At 45.0% G+C, this 17,996-nt stretch overlaps 1 protein-coding gene across 4 annotated transcripts in view; it reads right to left on the bottom strand.

Moving 5' to 3' along the window:
• Window positions 1–17,996, bottom strand: part of GALNT1 (polypeptide N-acetylgalactosaminyltransferase 1) — a 182,603-nt gene that overhangs the window by 15,000 nt on the left and 149,607 nt on the right. For all 4 annotated transcript variants that reach the window (XM_067569940.1, XM_067569942.1, XM_067569943.1 and 1 more), the window contains one exon: window positions 8,670–8,809. In XM_067569940.1, the coding sequence (XP_067426041.1) occupies window positions 8,670–8,809 (140 nt within the window). The remainder of the gene's footprint in view (window positions 1–8,669; window positions 8,810–17,996) is intronic.

Raw genomic sequence — 17,996 nt, 5'->3', positions numbered from 1 at the left:
TTTCTCACTTAAGTCCCAAATAGTACCAGGTGCCAATTTCTGGAAAATGTGTATACCTGTTCAACCAAATGTGATATGAGAGCACAGGGAAAGATCAACAAAACTCTTTTGCACTCCATTTTTCTGCTTTTTTGTACTCAGAACTCTCAAAAAACAGCTTCATTTTATATTTATATTAAAAGTATATAGCTAGCCTTCAATTAAGATTAGTCACTCTGTAGGTGTGAAATATTTAGTTTACATAAAATCAGAAACAATGACAGCTAAAATTAATCGACAACAAATGCAACAGGAATGTCAAATGTTGTGCATTTATAGTGACACTCACAGCCCCTAACTGGATTCTCAAATATGCAACAGAAATCCTCATGCAATTACGTCCGTCTGACAAGTATTCCAGCTCATAGCAACCAACAAGGATGGCTGTAGTGGCAGGACAAAATGTGAGGAAAAAGCACCCCAGGCACATTCAACCATGCAGCTGCCCTAGCAGTCCATCCCTGGCATGCCACCATACACACCCAACTGCTCCAGGCACAGCATCTTCAGCAGTTTCCTTCACCTGCCTTGAAGTGGTGGGTAGGCGCATGTGTTTGTGGGGAGAGGGAGGGACTGTAGGGGTGGTAGGCTCCTGCCTCCCATTCACTTGCCAGTAGTTCTGGAGGAAACATGAGTCTCACTGTCCACACAACACTATTACTCCAGAATGGGAAATCAGTGACTAATCTCTGAGAATCATCACATGGAGCTGCACAAGACTTGTTAGCTATGATATGAGGTAATGCATGCTGCAAAGAATAATTTGAACTACTTGGACACATTCCTGGGTTGTAAAGTAACTGTAACCACTCCGGAAAGAAACCCGGACATAACTGTGGTTAACTAAACAAAAATCTCTACTCCAGTGTGCCCAAGCAGTCAAAAATGCCAACTATGTCTGAGGCTGTATAAAACACAGAGATAACGAAATGTCACTATGTCAATCAAATGTACATTTTCTGGATATTATGGTGAGTTCTGGTCACCCTACCTCCGAAGAGATATAGGTGAAATACAGGAGTTCAGAGATAAGCTACAAAAATTTTAGGCATAAAAGATATGTCCCTAGATAAAGAGATTTTTCTGTTTAGTTTAGAGAGGAAATAAATAAGGAGAGGTATACAAAATCATGATTGGCACTGCAAAAGGTGAACTGGGATGGTCCTATATGCCCTTTGTCTCATAATAAAAAAAAGGAAATATTCTATGAAATTTAAAGACATAACATTTAAGAGTAAAAAGGAAATACTTGTTTGTAATGCATCAATAGCCCATGAAACTGTGTCACTAGAAGCCAAGAGCTTAGTAAACTTTTTAAAAAGGCTTAGATAGTTGCATAGGTAATGTGACCACAGATGTTCTCATTGCATAGGATGAAAATATTTTTTTTTTCAAATGAAAGATGTAAATTATTATGTGCCAAGGCACTAAACCACCACTAGTTTATAGGGGTTCAGAAGAAATTCCACCTTCCCTATAGCAAATTAATTCTTAATTGTACACTACAGGGTTTCTTGTACCTTCCCTGGAAGCATCCAGAACTAGTCAAACTCAGAGACAAGACAGTGGATTAGATGAACCACTGATATGATTTGGTATGACAATTCCTGTATTTCTATGCATGTTTATCTGTAAACATATTCCATATTCTAATTGTTGTAACCATTGTCTCATGGCATTCAGAACTCTTTTTTTCACCTTTTATTATTTGTAATCTCTTGATGTGTTATGTCTTATGTAATTAAGGGCTTGTTTACTTGATACACTAGTGCATACCAGCTGGGGTGTAATGGGCATCAGCATGTCATGCACTGTTTGTGTGGATCCTGATGGCGCACCCTAAAAGAACCATCAAGCTCCACATAGACAATGTATGACATGCTGATGCACACCAGAATTTACATCTCAACTGGTGCGCACTAATGTGCCATGTAGACAAGCCCTAAGCTCCTTGTTAGTTAAAACTGTTTGTAAAGCACTGCCCCTACGAGGATCATTACATTGTTGTGGTGGAGGGGCTTGTGTATTCTGATGAACCCCAGGACTAGGTCATCTGGAGCTTAGGTCTCCTGTTAGGGTCACCCTAGGCAAACAGGTCTGGGAGGAAAGATTCCAAACTAAAAACAATTCATCCTCATGAAGGCCCAAAAATGACCACACAAGCTTCACTCGTACTAGGGTGTGACATTCCCTTGGTGAAATCTGGACTGGTGAGTGGCTGATTGGTCACCCCAATCCTGCACTCCTGGAGCCAGCTTTACTCTACTCTGCTATGAGATCCCCCACTCCTGGGCTGCTCACGCACAGCCTCTGGCAAGCAAGATGCCCCCAACTGAAGGATTCTAGCCAGCCAGTTTTGGGATTATACATCAGAATGACCCCAGCAACTACCCCCCCCCCCCCCCCAGTCCCAGATGTAACCCTAGGAACCTCCATCTTACAATGTTCAGTGATGTCCACTGAACAATGTAAACTCATATAAATTCATCCATTTAACAAAGAAATTGATATGCACCAGCCTTGCTATCCCAAGCAGTCTCTCCAGCACATTTCAAACCCAATGTATTGCTTTAGGTAAAACAAGCAAACAAATTTATTAACTATAGAAGGATTTTAAGTGATTATAAGACAAAGGATAACAAGTCAGATTTGGTTAAGTGAACACAAAAGCAAAACGCATTCTAAACTAACCTTAACACTTTCAGCAACCGTACAAACTTACATGATTCTCACCATAGACTGGCTGGTTACCCATCAGCCAGGCTCTCTCCCCTTTGGTCAGCAGTTCAGTTGCTTGGTGGTGTTTGTAGATGAAGGTAGAAGAGAGCAAGCATGGCAATGTCTCCCCTTTTTATAATGTTCCTTCTCCCCCATGGGGCTTTGCCCCACCCTCAGGGTCAGCTTGTGTCGGTGGATGGATCAGCGGGGATCATTTGTAATGTGATTTAGTATAAATATTTCAAAATTACAATAATTCATATGAGATAGGCCATGTCAGGTACTGTTAGAAAGGTTATAATTTGCCAAGTATGATGATATTGTTTGTGTGTATCATATTTTTATTGAAAGGTATGGATATGTTTGCTCTATCTGTATTACAACTTGTGCTGTGTTTCTGGGCGACACTCCAGGCAGGATGGCAGCAGCAATAAGCTGCTTAATGGCCCATTAAGGAAACTCACAGATATAATGAGCTCAGGGAAAGAACCCAGGGGCTACACCTTATGAGTCACCAGGACTTATTCATGTGACTCTGGACTCCATATTATGTCTGTAGACTTCCACAAGCAGTATGGAAACGGTCAAGGGACATAAAAGGCAGCTGCACGACATCCATTTTGTCTTTAGTCTACAGTCTTCAACCTTCACCTACCTCTGGATCAACTCATTTGCAACTGAAGCTGTGAATCAAAAAACGGAGACCCATCCAGGTACTAGATGTACATCAGAGGGTACAAGCCTGCAAACACCACAATTCTACTGGAAACCTCATATATATGGACTTTCAAATCATTTGCACGTATCTGATTGCTTTAATCACTTACATTTTTCTTACAGTCTTTTTTCCCTTTTACAATAAACCTTTGGTTTTAGTTATTAAAGGATTGGTTGGCAGCATGGTATTTTGGGTAAGATTCAAACTTATATTGATCTGGTATTGTGGCTGACCCTTTGGAGTCAGGAGAACCTTTTTGGTAATGAACATAGAGTTTTAAATAACTTATCTCTTTACTGAACCTAGTGACTGATTGGGAGCCAGAGATTGAAATGCAGTAAAGGGGGGCTGTTTTTTTTTTTTGCTTTAGCTTCTTGATAACCAGTGTGGGGAATCAGAAGCATTGTTTGTGGCTGGTTGGGAAGTCTAGATTTCAGTGTCACCCACTAGTGCTGGGAGAATCTACTCTTCTTTAGCAGCCTGCCCTGACAGTGACATTTTCATGTGGTTACTCTAGCCACGGACGGGTCACATAGGTGACAAACAGTGTCCTTATATGGACTCATCCATGTCCTGAGTCAATGAGCATTACCTTCTCCTGATTCCAAGCTGTCCAAGGAAAAGGAGGTGACTCACTTAAGAGTCCATGGCATTGTCTACATTAAAAAAATAAGTCAACATAACATATGTTGACTTACAGCCACCGCAGTAATTACTGCAGAGGCTGACGTCCTCACTACCCTCCTTGGATTGGTGGGGTGTGTCCTCACCAGGAGCACTTCCATTGACTTAAGAGGCGCAGTGTGATAGCTGAAAACCTGGTCTCTCAGCTCTCTGCCAGGAGTTCCACAGGCTGGTTCCCAGCAGGTTGTCTTTCCCCCGCCCTCCTTTCCATTCCCCTCCAGGAGCCAGCCCCGGGTTTCTCCCATCCCCATTTCCCACCGGGAGCCTACTCTGGAGTGGCCCCACATGAGAAACCCTGAGCAGGTGTGGGGATACTCACCAGTACCCAGCTGGGTGCTGCGCAGTGGGAGTTTGCTGTCTGCTGTGTGTATTTTCGCACCTAACAGCAATTCAGAATACTTGACCTTTTTGGAGATGGCGGGATTGGTGCTCAATAGAGTGTGACCTACTGACTCTGTTATTCTATTGGGGGACTTTAATGCCCACGTGAGGAATGATGGAGACACCTGGAGGGGAGTGATTAGGAGGAACGGCCTCCCTGATCTGGATCCAAATCGTGAGCTGCTGGTCAGTGCTAGTCGTGGATTGTCCATAACGAACACCAAGGTGGCTCATAAATGTACATGGTACCAGAGCACCGTGGGCCAAAGAGATTTTTAGTTGATTCATCGGACATAAGACCACATGTTTTGGACACCTGGATGAAGAGAGGAGCAAAGCTGTCAACCAACCACTATTTGGTGGTGAGTTGGATCTGATGCACGGGATGCTGGCTTTATAGACACCGGAGGCCCAAATAATCAATGCAGGTTGCCTGGGAACATCTGGTGGAGAACCTTGGGAGGAAAGACTTCAATTCCCACTTCCGGAAGAATTTCTCCTGCATTCCAGGCAAGGTCATGGACACTGAGTCCAAGTGGACCTTGTTTAGGGCCTCAAACGTTGAGGCAACCATGAAGCTGTGGCCTGAATGCAGTTGGTGCCTGTCATGATGGCAACCCTAGGACCTGCTGGTGGACACCAGTTGTGAGGGAAGCTGTCAAGGCGAAGAAGAAGGCCTTCTGATAAATGCTCGTGAATCAGACTTCTGATACAACTGAGAGGTACCAGCAGATTCGGAGGGGTATGGCTGTGGCAGTCACTGAAGTGAAAGCCCGAGCCTGGGAGTAGTTTAGAAAAACCATGGACAATGACTACCAGACAGCCTCAAAGGTGTTCTGGCAAACCATTTGTCACCTTAGGAGGGGGTTGCGGGACATTTGAGAGGCTGTTCTCAGCAAAAGTGATGAAATGCTGACTGTGACTCAGACAACTGATGAGACGTGGAAGGAGTACTTTGAGGAACTTCTCAACCCTGTGGACATACCCTCCTATCAGGAGGCAGTGCTGAAACCCCCAAATGGGATCAGATCTATTTCTGCTGATGACGTTGCTTCTGCGGTAAAGTGCCTTCACAGTGTTAAGGCAGCAGGGGTGGATGAGATTCGCCCAGAGAGGTTGATATCATTGGATAAAGTCAGGATATTGTGGTTAACATGCCTCTTCAATGTTGCATGGAAGGTAGTACCTCAGGATTGGCAAACAAGAGTGGTGGTCCCAATTTAAAAAAAAAAAAAAAAAGGAGACTAGAGGGTGTGCTCCAACTACAGGTATCACACTTGTCAGCCTTCCCAGCAAAGCCTATGCCAGGGTGTTGGAGAAGAGGCTATGTCCGTTAGTTGAACCTTGGATTCAGGAGGAAGAATTTGGTTTCTGTCCCAGATGTGGAACAAGGGACCAGTTGTTTTCTTTCTCAGATACTCGAGAGGTTTGTGGGAGTTTCCTAACCCCAGTTACCTTTATTTTATAGACTGGGAGAAGGCTTATGACCATTTTCCCTGAGATGTTCTGTGGGAAGGGCAGCAGGAGCATGAGGTGCCGGTGCCACTGAAGTGTGCTATCCAGTCCCTCTATTCTCTGAGTAAGTTGTGCTCACATTCTAGGCATCGAGTTCATTCAAGGTGGCCATTGGACTCCACCAAAGGTGCATCCTGTCCCCACTCCTGTTTGTGATTTTCATGGACAGGATTTTCAAGTCACAGCCAACTTGGGGAGTGGTATCCAGTCCGGGGACTTGAAGGTGGCATTTCTGCAATTTGCAGATGATGATGTTTTTCTTGGTTCTTCAGACTAATCTCCAACGTGCACTCAAATGCTTTGCTGCCGAGTGTGAAGTGAGTGGGATAAGAATCAGCACCTCCAAATCGGAAGACATGGTTCTTTCCCAAAAGAAAGTGAAATATTCTCTCCAGATGAAGGGGGAGCAGCTGCTCTTAGTGGGAAAATTTAAGTATCTAGGGTCTTGATTCATGAGTGATAGTAAGTGGTAGCGTGAGATTAACTGGCAGATTAGTGTAGCCTGGGCAGTGATGCAGGCGCTGTACTGATACATGGTGATAAAGCAGGAGCTAAGTTTTTGGATGCAGCTGTTGGTTTACAGATCAGTCTATGTCCCCATTCTGACCTATGACCATGAACTTTGAGTAATGACTGAAAGGACGAGACTGCGGGTACAAGCAGCGGAAATGACATTTCTCCACAGGTTGGCTGGGCTGACTCTCTGAGATAGTGTGAGGGGTTGGCTATTCAGGATTGCCTCGGAGTAGAGCCACTACTCCTCCAGATCAAGAGGAGTCAGCTAAGGATGCCCCCTGGTAGGCTTCCTTTGGAACTATATTGAGCATGTCCCACTGGGAGGAGGCCCCAAGGACAACCCAGGACACACTGGAGGGATATCATCTTCCGGCTGGCCTAGGAACACCTGAGAATCCCCCACGAGGAGCTGGAAACTATTGCGGAGGAAAGGGAGGTCTGGTCCTCCCCATTCTCCATGCTGCTGCTATGACCCTCACCAGGAAAAGTGGCATAAAGGAAAAGAAGAAGTAGTTGTAAAGCACAATGCACATCAGCGAAACACAAGTAAAATATGAACCAGTGTCCAAATGATTTTCTCCAAAGCTCTTCCATGGTAAGGCCTTGTCTATACTAGAGTTTTGTCAACACAAGTTAGGCTTGCGTACAGCCACCTCTATAATTAAACCGCTGATGCATGTCCTCACTATGCTCCTTGTGTCAATGGAATGCATTCACATTACTAGCTCTTGAACCCAGGGAGCAGTGCACTGTGGGTAGCTATCCTACCGTGCAACTGAATGCAGGGTGGTTTGAGAAGGGTTTGCAATATTTCATTGGGCGGGCAGTTGAAATAAGGCAGTTGAAAAGCAGCCAAACTGACATTGCTGAACACAAACATAAGCCCACAGAAGTGTGTGTTTGTGTGTGTGTGTGTGTGTGTGTGTGTTGGGGGGGAGGGGGGGGAGGAGAGGTGAGAGAGACATGCACATGTGTGCTGGGGGACAGTGAGTGTGTCTGCATGTTGCCTCTAAGTTCAGACAGCAACTTGGAGCAATCAATCCTGAGGCAGAAGCTTGTACACAGACAGCTGGTGTCCCCCTGTCCCCTCCACCCCAGCTCAGCAGAGACCTGTACACCAGCGGGAGGAGGGGATACCCCAACATCAGCCCCTGCCTCCCTCCCTGGTTCTGCACAACACATCAGGAGTCTCTCCGCCTTCCCCCCAGCAGCAGCCCACCCTGCCTCCCTGCTGCTGTGGGTCCTAGTGCCGGGGAGAGAAGGAATTTTGTGATTCCCTCTGAGTTCTCTCACAACCTCCCTCGTCTTTGCACAGCACATCAAGAGTCTCTTCCCCCTCCTGTCCCAGCAGCAGCCAACACTGCCTGCAGGCCTGCCATAGGAGAGCAAGACTCATTCCCTTTGAATTCTCCCACAACCTCATCTCCCCACAGACCAAGAAGAATGATCCACACCCATTCCTGCAGTCCAGGCAGGATTGCATCTCCTTCTGGGAGCCAGCATGCTCAGCTGGGCAGTAGCTGTGTGAGCTCTCCACGCTGAGAAATTTCAAAACTTCTTGGGGATAAGAAAGGGGAGGGGCACATGCCTGTGCTGCAGGGCAGTGCAGCAGAGTTCAAAACAGTGAGCAGAGCGATCAGGCTGGGCATTGTGGGATAGCTCCTGGAGTCCAGTTATGGCACACACTGTCTACACTGATGCTTTGTCGCTCTAACTTTGCCACAAAAAGCTCTACACCTCTCGCTGAGGTGGTTTTGTCACCAAAGCAGGGGAGTTTTGTTGGCAAGTGGAGCATTGTAGTGTGTACATCACCATTTTGTTGCCAAAAGCTGAATTTTTATTGACAAAAGCTGTAAACAGGGACAATAAGTCCCAATCTCTGACACTGTAGGTCAACTGCTTGCTAATACTTCAAACCATTCAAAAGTCGAATACATCATTTTACTAATGAAAGACATGGAGCTGTGAGATATTACACTTTGGTGCTGGGTACACTGACTCCAGCTTTACTACTCAAATGAGATCTCAAAAACTGTACATTGTGATATACACACTGCAGAAAGGAAGATTAAGAGTATGTAATAAAAATAATCCTTACCTCCCCTAAAGAGAAATAATGGCGTGGAATTTGGGAATCGGGATAAACATTCTCCAGGTACCAGGAGAAAGGCTTGCATTGCAGTTTGTGTCTTAGCCCAAGGCGTGACGATATGTCTCCATAATCTACCTTTGTAACTCCTGTAAAGATAAATACTTTATTTCACACAGTGGTTGCCAGTGAATTTTAAACTGTTGAAGTTTGCAAATGCGATCAATACACGTTGCGTACTTCAAATATACTTTGTCTGTAACAAGCCAGCTAAACACATCTCTATGGTAAAGGCAGACAGGAATTTTTGAATACAGCATGCCCTTTTTTTAAAATTTTTTTTCTTGTTCTCCTGGAGGAAAAGTCACACAGAGGTGATTATTGCCTGTGTCTTTTTTTCTAAGCACAAGGAGAGGCTAAGTCACTGAATCTGTATTACATGTGACAATGAATTCCTTATTTGTGTCTTATGGAACAGTTTACGTGCAAATAATTTCCTGAACTAACAGGGAAGAAAAAGATGAAACCTTTAATCATTCTATATTGCCATTCTATATCCAACTTGCAGGATAATTCATACATAATATACATCTGGGTCTTTCTATGTAGCAGGCAGGAAAAACAGTTACTAACCTTCCATAACTGCGGTTATTTGAGATGTGTTGCTCATGTCCATTCTAATGTAGATGCATGCCCACCTCGAACACCGCAGGTGGAAAGTTTTTCCCTCAGTGGTATGCACTGGGTTGACTTTGGTGCCCCCTGGAGTTGTGCTCTCATAGCACCAATATAAAGGAACCCTGCCACCTGCCACCCCCTCAGTTTCTTCTTACTGGCTATCTCCGACAGAGGGGCGGGGAGGTGGGGGGGAATTTTGGAATGGACAGGAATAGTTAGAGAAGATCAGTAATAATCTTTTTTTCTTCGAGTGCTTGCTCATGTCCATTCCAATGTAGGTGACTCTCAAGCAGTTGCATAGGTTGGAAGGTTTGAAGTTGACTAGCATGCAGATTGTAATACCACTTGTCCAAAACTTGCATTGTCTCTAACCTGCTGGGTGATGGTGTAGTGGGACACGAAAGTGTGACCCAATGACCACTTTGCCGCTCTACAGATGTCCTGGATAGGAACTTGTGCTATGAACACCACTGAAGATAACTGAGTCCTTGTCGAATGTGCTGTCAAGGCAGAAAAAATGGGAATCTTTGCCAAGTTGTAGCATGTGCAGATACAGGAAGCGATCCATGATGAAATTCTCTGGGTTGAGAGTGGAAGGCCTTTCATTCTGTCTTTGATGGCTACAAAAAGATGGAATAGATTTTCATAAAGAGTCTTTTCTATGTAAAAAGCTAGTGCATGCCTAACATCCAGCAAGTGGCGTTTCTCTCCCTGTTGGCATGCAGCTTTGGATAGAAGACTGGTAGAAAGATATCCAGGCTACTATGGAATTGTGAGACCATCTTTGGAAGGAAGGCTGAATGTGGTCGCAACTGAACCTTGTCTTTGAAAAAGACCATATAAGGTGGTTCCGATGTAAGGGCTTGGATCTCCAAGACCCTTCAGGCAGATGTAATGGCTACCAGGAAGACCATGTTCCAGGATAGATAGAGCAGACAGCAAGTTGCCAGCAGTTCAAATGGTGGTCCTGTTAGCCTTGCCAACATCAAGTAGAGGAGGGAGGGAGTGGCTGCCATATCTGGGGATATAACCTTTCCAGGCCTTTGGGGAAATGACTACATACAGAGCTTGAGAAAACAGAGCAGCCATTCACCCATGGGTGAAATGCCAAGATTGCATCTAGATGGATCTTAACAGATGATACCGTTAGGCCTTGCTGTTTCAAGTGGAGTAAGTAGTCTAGAATGAAAGGTAATGATGACTGTGTAGGTAAAAGTCCTTTCTGTGGAGACCACATTGAGAATCTTTTCCACTTTAATAGGTAACTGGCTCTAGGGGACCATTTTCTGCTCCTTAAAAGCACCTTACGAACTGGCCCTGAATATGTTTGCTCTGTAGAGTTCAGCCATGGCGCTTCCAGGCTGTGAGATAAAGGGACCTGAACTTTGGATGACGTAGATGGCCATGGTCCTTGGAGATCAGATCTGGAAATGGAGGCAAGCAGATTGGCGTTTCCACCAACAGGTCCAAGAGGGTGCTGAACCAGTGTTGATGTGGCCAGGCTGGGGCTAAAAGGACCTTGTGTATGAGAGGGATGGGAGGGAATGTGTAGAAAAAAGAATCTGCCCAAGGAAGGAGAAAAGCATCCACGAGTAAGCCTTGGCTGTGACCCAGGAAGGAGCAGAACTGAAGACACTTCCTATTGTCCTTCGTTGCAAAAAGAACTATCTGGGAAGTCCCCCACTTCTGGAAAATGCCTTTCACAACATCTGGACGGATGGACCACTCGTGGTGGTTGGAGAAGGATCTGCTGAGATGATCCACCAGTTTGTTTTGTGACCTCGGGATATAGAAGGCTTTGAGGTGTATGGAGTGGGCTATGAAGAATTACCACAGGCGAAGAGCTTTCTGGCAGAAGCGAGAGGAATGCGCTCCATCACTGTTTTATATAAAACATCGCTGTTGTGTTTTCGATCAGAACCAACACTCAAAGTGGGGTTTGAACACTTGGCAGGCTACGTGCATCACTCTGAATTTCCTCATGTTGATGTGTAGCGGGAGCTCTTCTGGAGACCACAGACCCTGAGTTCCGAGGATCACCAAGTGAAACCCCGATCCCGTTGCCAAACACGTCTGTAATGAAAGACATTGACGACTGAGGTCTTGAGAATGGGACTCTGGCACATACTGCCTGCCAGTCCAACTACCAAAGAAGAGAGGTGATCACTGGAGGGGGAAGAGTGACAACCTTGTCCAAGTGGTGTTGGCCCAGCACATACACATCCAAGCCTGAAGAGGTCTAAGCTATAGTCTTGCATGCTGCACCACGTAGGGGCATGATGCCATATGCCCCACGAGCTTTAGGCAGTTTCTTACCATGGTAATGGGGTGATTTCTATGAGCACACCTAGAGCTCAGAACCAAGGTTTTGGGAGGAAGGCTCTGGCCTGGACCAGGTCAAGGATCGTACTGATGAATTATATCATTTGAACCGGGGAGGGGATAGACTTCTGCATATTTATCAACAGCCCCAGATCCTGGAAAGTTGACTGTATTAACTTTACATTCGCCTGCACCTGGGCCTTTGTCCGACCTCTGATCAGCCAGTTGTTGAGGTAGGGGTAGACCTGACCCCACCCCCCAACTCCTCAGGAAGGCCGCAATGACCACCTTGAACTTTATGAACACCCAAGGTGCCGCTGACTGGCCGAATGGGAGCACGGTAAATCGGTAGTGCATGTGGTTCTTGACAAAGCAGATGAACCTTCTGTGACCCCGGAAGCCTGTAATGTAAAAATCAGCATCCTTCAAATCGATAGCGGAGTACCAATCCCCTGGATCCAGAGACAGGATAATGGAGGGCAAGGAGACCATGAAGAACGTCAGCTTCTTCAAGAATCTGTTGAGGTTTCACAGGTCCAGGATTGGCCTGAGACTGTCACTGGCTTTCAGGATTAGGAAATAACGGAAGTAGAATCCCCAGCCCCTTAAGTCTGGTGGAACCTCTTCTACTACTCTCATTCTTAGGAGCAACAGCACCTCCTGGGATAGAAATTGCTTATGAGAAGGGTCCCTGGCTAGTGACTGGGAAGGACGGGAACATCTGAATTGAAGGATGTATCCCAGTGCTATTGTGCGTAGCACCAATCGATCTAAGGAATGCAGGCCCATGCCTGATAGAAGTGGGATGGCCGGTTCACAAAAACTGGGGAAGTTGGATCCTAACATTGCCCTCGTACATCATCACCAAGTGCCCCATCAAAAGGCCTTCTTAGACACTGCCGATTGTCAGGAGGGAGCAGGCACACCAGCAGATGTGGGCTGCTTCTTCTCTTACTATAGTTGTGTCTCGCCTGTGGTGGGTAGAAGTGAGCCACTGTTTGGGGCTTATAATGCTTTTGAGAAGGAGCCAGTGTATGTAGCCCTAGGGATTCCAGGGTGGCTCTTGACTCCTTCAAACTATGCAGTTTGACATCTGTTTGTTCTGAGAAGAGTGACATGCCTTCAAAGGCAAGGTCCTGTAAAGTACGCTGCATGTCATGGGGCAACCGAAGCCATAGATCAGGCTGCAGAGTCTGCCGCGTCCAAGGCTGCATGGACTGATTCCCTTGCCACCAATTTTGCCTCCTCAACTAGGGCAGAGAATTCACCCCTGGACTGCTGTGGCAATACTTCCTTTAATTTTGCCATTGAATTCCAGGAATTAAAATCATAATGGTTCAGAATCACTTGCTGGTTCGCTATCGTGAGCTGGAGGCCACAGCTGAGTTGATCTTCCTGCAAAAAGATCTAGTTTTTTGGTATCTTTGGCCTTGGGAGCTGGCCCTAACTGCTCCTTCTCATTGGCTGCTGAAAGTACCAGTGAACCTGGTGGAGGATAGGTATAGAGGAATTCATACCCGTTGGGTGGAACAAAGTACTGCATTCTCTTTGCTATTGGTTGCGGGGATGCAGGGGTCTTCCATAAGGCTTTGATGGAGTCCAAAATGGCCTTAGTTAAGAGCAAAGTCACTTGTGATGGGCCTGATGCCACTAGAATGTCCACCAGGGCATAGAAAGATTCTGTGATCTCCTGCACCTGGATCCTCAGGTTGTGAGCTACCCTGGCGCACCTTATGATCATCCTGGGAGGATGCTATACTTGTTCCTGCCACCGTCTCGTCAGGAGCTGAAGAGGAGGTAGCCTGTACGGGCAAGTGGAATTGTTCCTGGCCCTCTGCACCGGATAGGTCTCATGGTGCTGGGTCTTGAAATTCAGTACTGGGTTCAGTACCGGGACCTGGTCCCTGTTCCAAGGGAGGTGGTGGGGGAGCTCTAGACTCTGATACAATAGAGTAGGATCTCCTGGACTGTGACCCCTGGACAGGTGGAGGAGTTCCAAAACGGCTACTGAGTGTACGACTCAGCTTCTGAAGTCCAACTTGGAGGAGTTGCTTCTTGGCGACTAGAGTGGAGCAATGCTAAGTGGTGAGTGGTGCTGGGAGGGGAGAGACCAGTGCTGTGTCATCACAGCAGGTTTCCCTTTTGATGGCACCCGGGGTCTTAATGCTGTGGTGGCTCTTGTCTGCGGTGCCACTAATGACACCTCTTGAATGGCAGGGGAGGCAGTACTGGGAGTGACAACATCTCCCTCGCTGCCTCAAACTTCTCTGGCAGAGATAGTAATGCCAGGGTAGTTGCACTCTGATTGCTCTCTCTTGGTGGACAGTCCAAAGGTGCCGGACTCAACGCATCCTTCCTGAGGCAAGAGTCAATGGGACCATTTGCACAGCTGGTGTCTCTGAGTGGCCCAGCACAGGCCACACTCTGCCAGCCTCTCTGTGTCCAAGAGTCGTCAGGATTGGGGATCGCTCATGGTCAGTTTCCTTCTTTCTTTGCACTGGTGATGAAGAGTGGTGCCAAGAGTCCCATGCAAGAGTGGCCTTCTTCAGTACCGGAGATGACTGTTGGTGCCAGGAGTCCCAGGAAGCAGAAGAGCCCTTCGTCGGTGCCGGAGAATGGTGCTGCATCATTCAGAGATGCCGGGACACTTCTTATTGAAGCTAAAGTACTCAACGATGAGTCAGTATCTCTTGGCTCCAGGAGGGTACAAAGTGCTGCCTCCATGAGGCGGAACTTGAGTCTAGTGTCCCTGTCCTCCTTCATACAGGGCCTGAACCCCCTGCAAATCTCCTGCATGGGGGACTCCCCCGACACTTGAGGCAACTGGAATGGGGGTCACTAACACGCATCGGCTTATGGCATGACACATATGGCCTAAACCACAGGGACCGAGGCATACCCAGTGCTGGAGAAGGCTAACCCCACTAAAGTGGGCTCTGCTCATCTAATTAATTTACTAACTAAATAACAAACTCAACCACTACAAATAACTATGTACAAGAAGAAAACAGAGTCCACAGAGAGGTACTTGTGGGAAACACCAGGACGAGCTGAAGTTCCAGCAACTGTCACAGGCAGTAAGAAGGAAATGAAGGGGCAGCGGGGCCCTTTATACTGATGTAATGAGAGCATGATTCCAGGGGGCACCAGAGCCAACCAGATGGATACCACTGAGGGAAAAACTTTTCAGCTGTGGTGCTCGGGGCGGGCACACACCTACACTAGAATGGACACGAGCAAGCACTTGAATAATTCCACTTTTAATGAAGCTCTGTTGTCCAGGCTATAAATTTGGAACCACATACTACGTTCTGCATCCACTTGCATAACTCTCACTTGTATCTATAGAAGGTTTGCACAAAGAAGTAGGGTAGAATAACTAACCTTTTAGTTATTTGTCTAGTACCTTGTTATTGCATTAATCTTTCGATGGAAAAGTCTGCTTACATTTAGGACTGCCATTATATTTCTACCCTGTTTCTTTTCCTCTTTCCCTCCCTGCCCCATTTTCTGGTCTTTGTCTCTCTCTCTTTCTTTCTTGGACACTTTCTTGGTTCCTTCAGCAACCTTCTCCTGTGTGCACGTGAGTCTTAATCCTTTCCATCCCATTTGCTAAAATGATCAGCAATTTCATAGTTAATGCTAACTTTTAAAATATCATAATTAGGCAATGACGTTAATACCTCAATGAGAATAATGGGAACAAGGGAATTTGCAACTCTCAAAAATTGCAACAATTTACACTCAAGCTGTTCATGTTTTCACTCTTATCTTCATCAGCATATAGGCAAGAAATGTAATTTTAAAAAAAATAAATGAAAGCTTTGGGTAGAAATCAATCTAAATATGAAACTTGGACCACATAAATACATCAAGTGGACCAGGTCTGACCTACAGATTGGGAGTCCAACAATTCTATTATATTGGCAAGGCATTTTCACATAAAAGTAAGAAAATGTACTTTTCTGTAATCCATGTTCTTCAAAGGTAATTATAATTGAAGAACCACTACCTTTAGCATTCCTGTTCTTGTGTGACTGAGTTTCGAATATTTCAAAGCTAGCATACTGAGTTGTTAAACTCACTCACCAGCAAGAGGTGCGTGCTATCCATTTATAGCAGTAAGTGATCATTATGTTGTAGCTGAATAAAGATTTATAAGAGTTTAAACACAAAAAAAATATTCCTTAACTTGAAAGGAGATGGAGAAGTACAACTATAGTAATTTCTATGTTCTGAGAACAAGAAATGCTGATCAGTAATTTTCTCTCCTACAAAAGAATACTGAGAGCTTGTGCTCACCCAAAAAAGTACAGAAGAAGGGCTGTAGCAAGAGAGGAGGAAAGATGTGAGGACAAGCTTGCCTTGTAGTGAAATCCTGAATTATGGGTGTGAAAGATATATTGTGAAAAAATATCCTTGAGGAAAAAGAATTTGGAATAAAACCTCGTTATTACTGGCTTTTTCTCAGCTTGCTGGATGGAATGAGGACATTTATACTGGTGGGGTGTGACAAACTACAAAATAGTTGCAAGGAACCAAAAATGCCTTTTCAAAGCAACCTTCAAATTTTTTTTTTCTTAAATCAAGAAAAAATAAAAGGAAAGGCTTCCTTGATGAACAAGTATGACATAAAACATAGCTGAAGTATGGAGTTCCTCACCTTTCAGTTGGAAAAAAAAAAAAAAGTAGTGATGGATGAAGCATTTACTTGTCATTATGCCTCGAGACAAAGAAAGGACTTGCTCCTAACTTTAGTATTCTAAACTCATTCATGCACAGAATCTGTTATATTGACCTTTGGAAAAATGCTGTTACAACTCTGTCACATTACTGAATAAGAAGAATTCAAGTCACAACCATGAAGAATGAAATGTAAAATCACATTTAATAGTGAACAATTGTGATATTTGTCCAAGTGGTTTTAAATGCCCAACACCTCATTCAGAGAAAAGATCATCCCTTCTTCCTTCAAACAGTCAATAGTCTGATAAACACTGAAGAAACCCACCCTGGAGACTTCAGGCTCAGCCATCTATCACCCAATGTCAAACCTGTCATTCCTGAGTAAGCTCACACAAAAGCTAACAATGAACTAATTTAACTGAAGCCAATATCCTGACACAGCACAATCAGGATCTAGGCCAGAATGTGGAAAAAATGGTTACTAACCTGTTCTATCACTGCTGTTCTTTGAGATGCATCACATGTCCATTCTACTTCAGGTGTGTGCACGCCCAGTGCAACAGTGTTGAAGATTTTTTACTTAGAGCTACCCTTCAGGACATTGCATTTTCTGCTGTCTTGTGCTACTGAGCACTGACATAAAGGGAAGAATCATCCCAGACACACCTCATTTCCTTATTACTAGACAGACACCAATACAGAGGAGAAGGGTGGGTCACGGAATGGACATGTATAACATCTCAAAGAACAACAGTTACAGGACAGGTTAGTAACCATTTTTAATTCAAGGGATTGCACATGTCCATTCCACTTCAGGTGACTCATAATAAATTTAAACTGGAGATGGGTGTCAGAGTCTACCTGAACAGGACAAAGAACTACTCATCCAAATTTGGCACAATCTCTGGAATACTGAGATATAGCATAATGAATAATAAAAATGTGTACCCATGATCAAGTTTCAGCTCTACAATTGTCTGCTATAGGCACTTGAGCTAACAAAGTTGCAGAAGCTGCTTGAGATCTTGTAGAGTGCTCCAGGCTGGAGAGAATACATTGGCAATGTCAAAGCACAGGCTTATGCAGAATGAAATGTGCTGCTTCAAGACTGAAAGGCCTTTCATCCTGTCCTCCATTGAAATGAATAGCTGGGATGATGATCAAAGAGACCTACTCCTGTCCAAGTAAAAAGCCAATGTCCTTCCAATATCCAAGGTATGGAGCCTTTCCTCATCCTTATGAGAATGGGGCTTACAAAAAATGTCATAAGTATATGGCTTGATTGAGGTGTAATTACAATATTACTTTAGTCTGGAATTTCAAATGTGAATCTAAGTACACGTACTTATAAAAAACTATGTAGGGAGGGTCTGCTACCAGTGTTTGAACTCTGCCATCCTTCTCGCAGAGACAGATGCCAAGAATGCTACTTTAAGAGAGATACAGAAAAGAGCAAGTAGCCATCAATTCAAAAGGCGGACTCATTGACCTTGTCAGCGTAAGATTTGAGTTCCAGGGAGGCATTGGATCCATGACATAGGGATGTAACCTGTCTAGACCCTTTTAGAAAGAGACTGACAGAGGATTATAAAATACTGGGTGGTCCATGATTGGTAGGTGGAAAGCAAAAACAACTACCAGGTGAACTCT

Source organism: Emydura macquarii, unplaced genomic scaffold, assembly GCF_026122565.2.
Source record: "Emydura macquarii macquarii isolate MOO-44397 ecotype Brisbane River unplaced genomic scaffold, CSIRO-AGI_Emac_v2 contig_2975, whole genome shotgun sequence".
NCBI classification, from domain to species: domain Eukaryota; kingdom Metazoa; phylum Chordata; order Testudines; family Chelidae; genus Emydura; species Emydura macquarii.
This window is presented reverse-complemented; position numbering and strand designations above follow the sequence as displayed.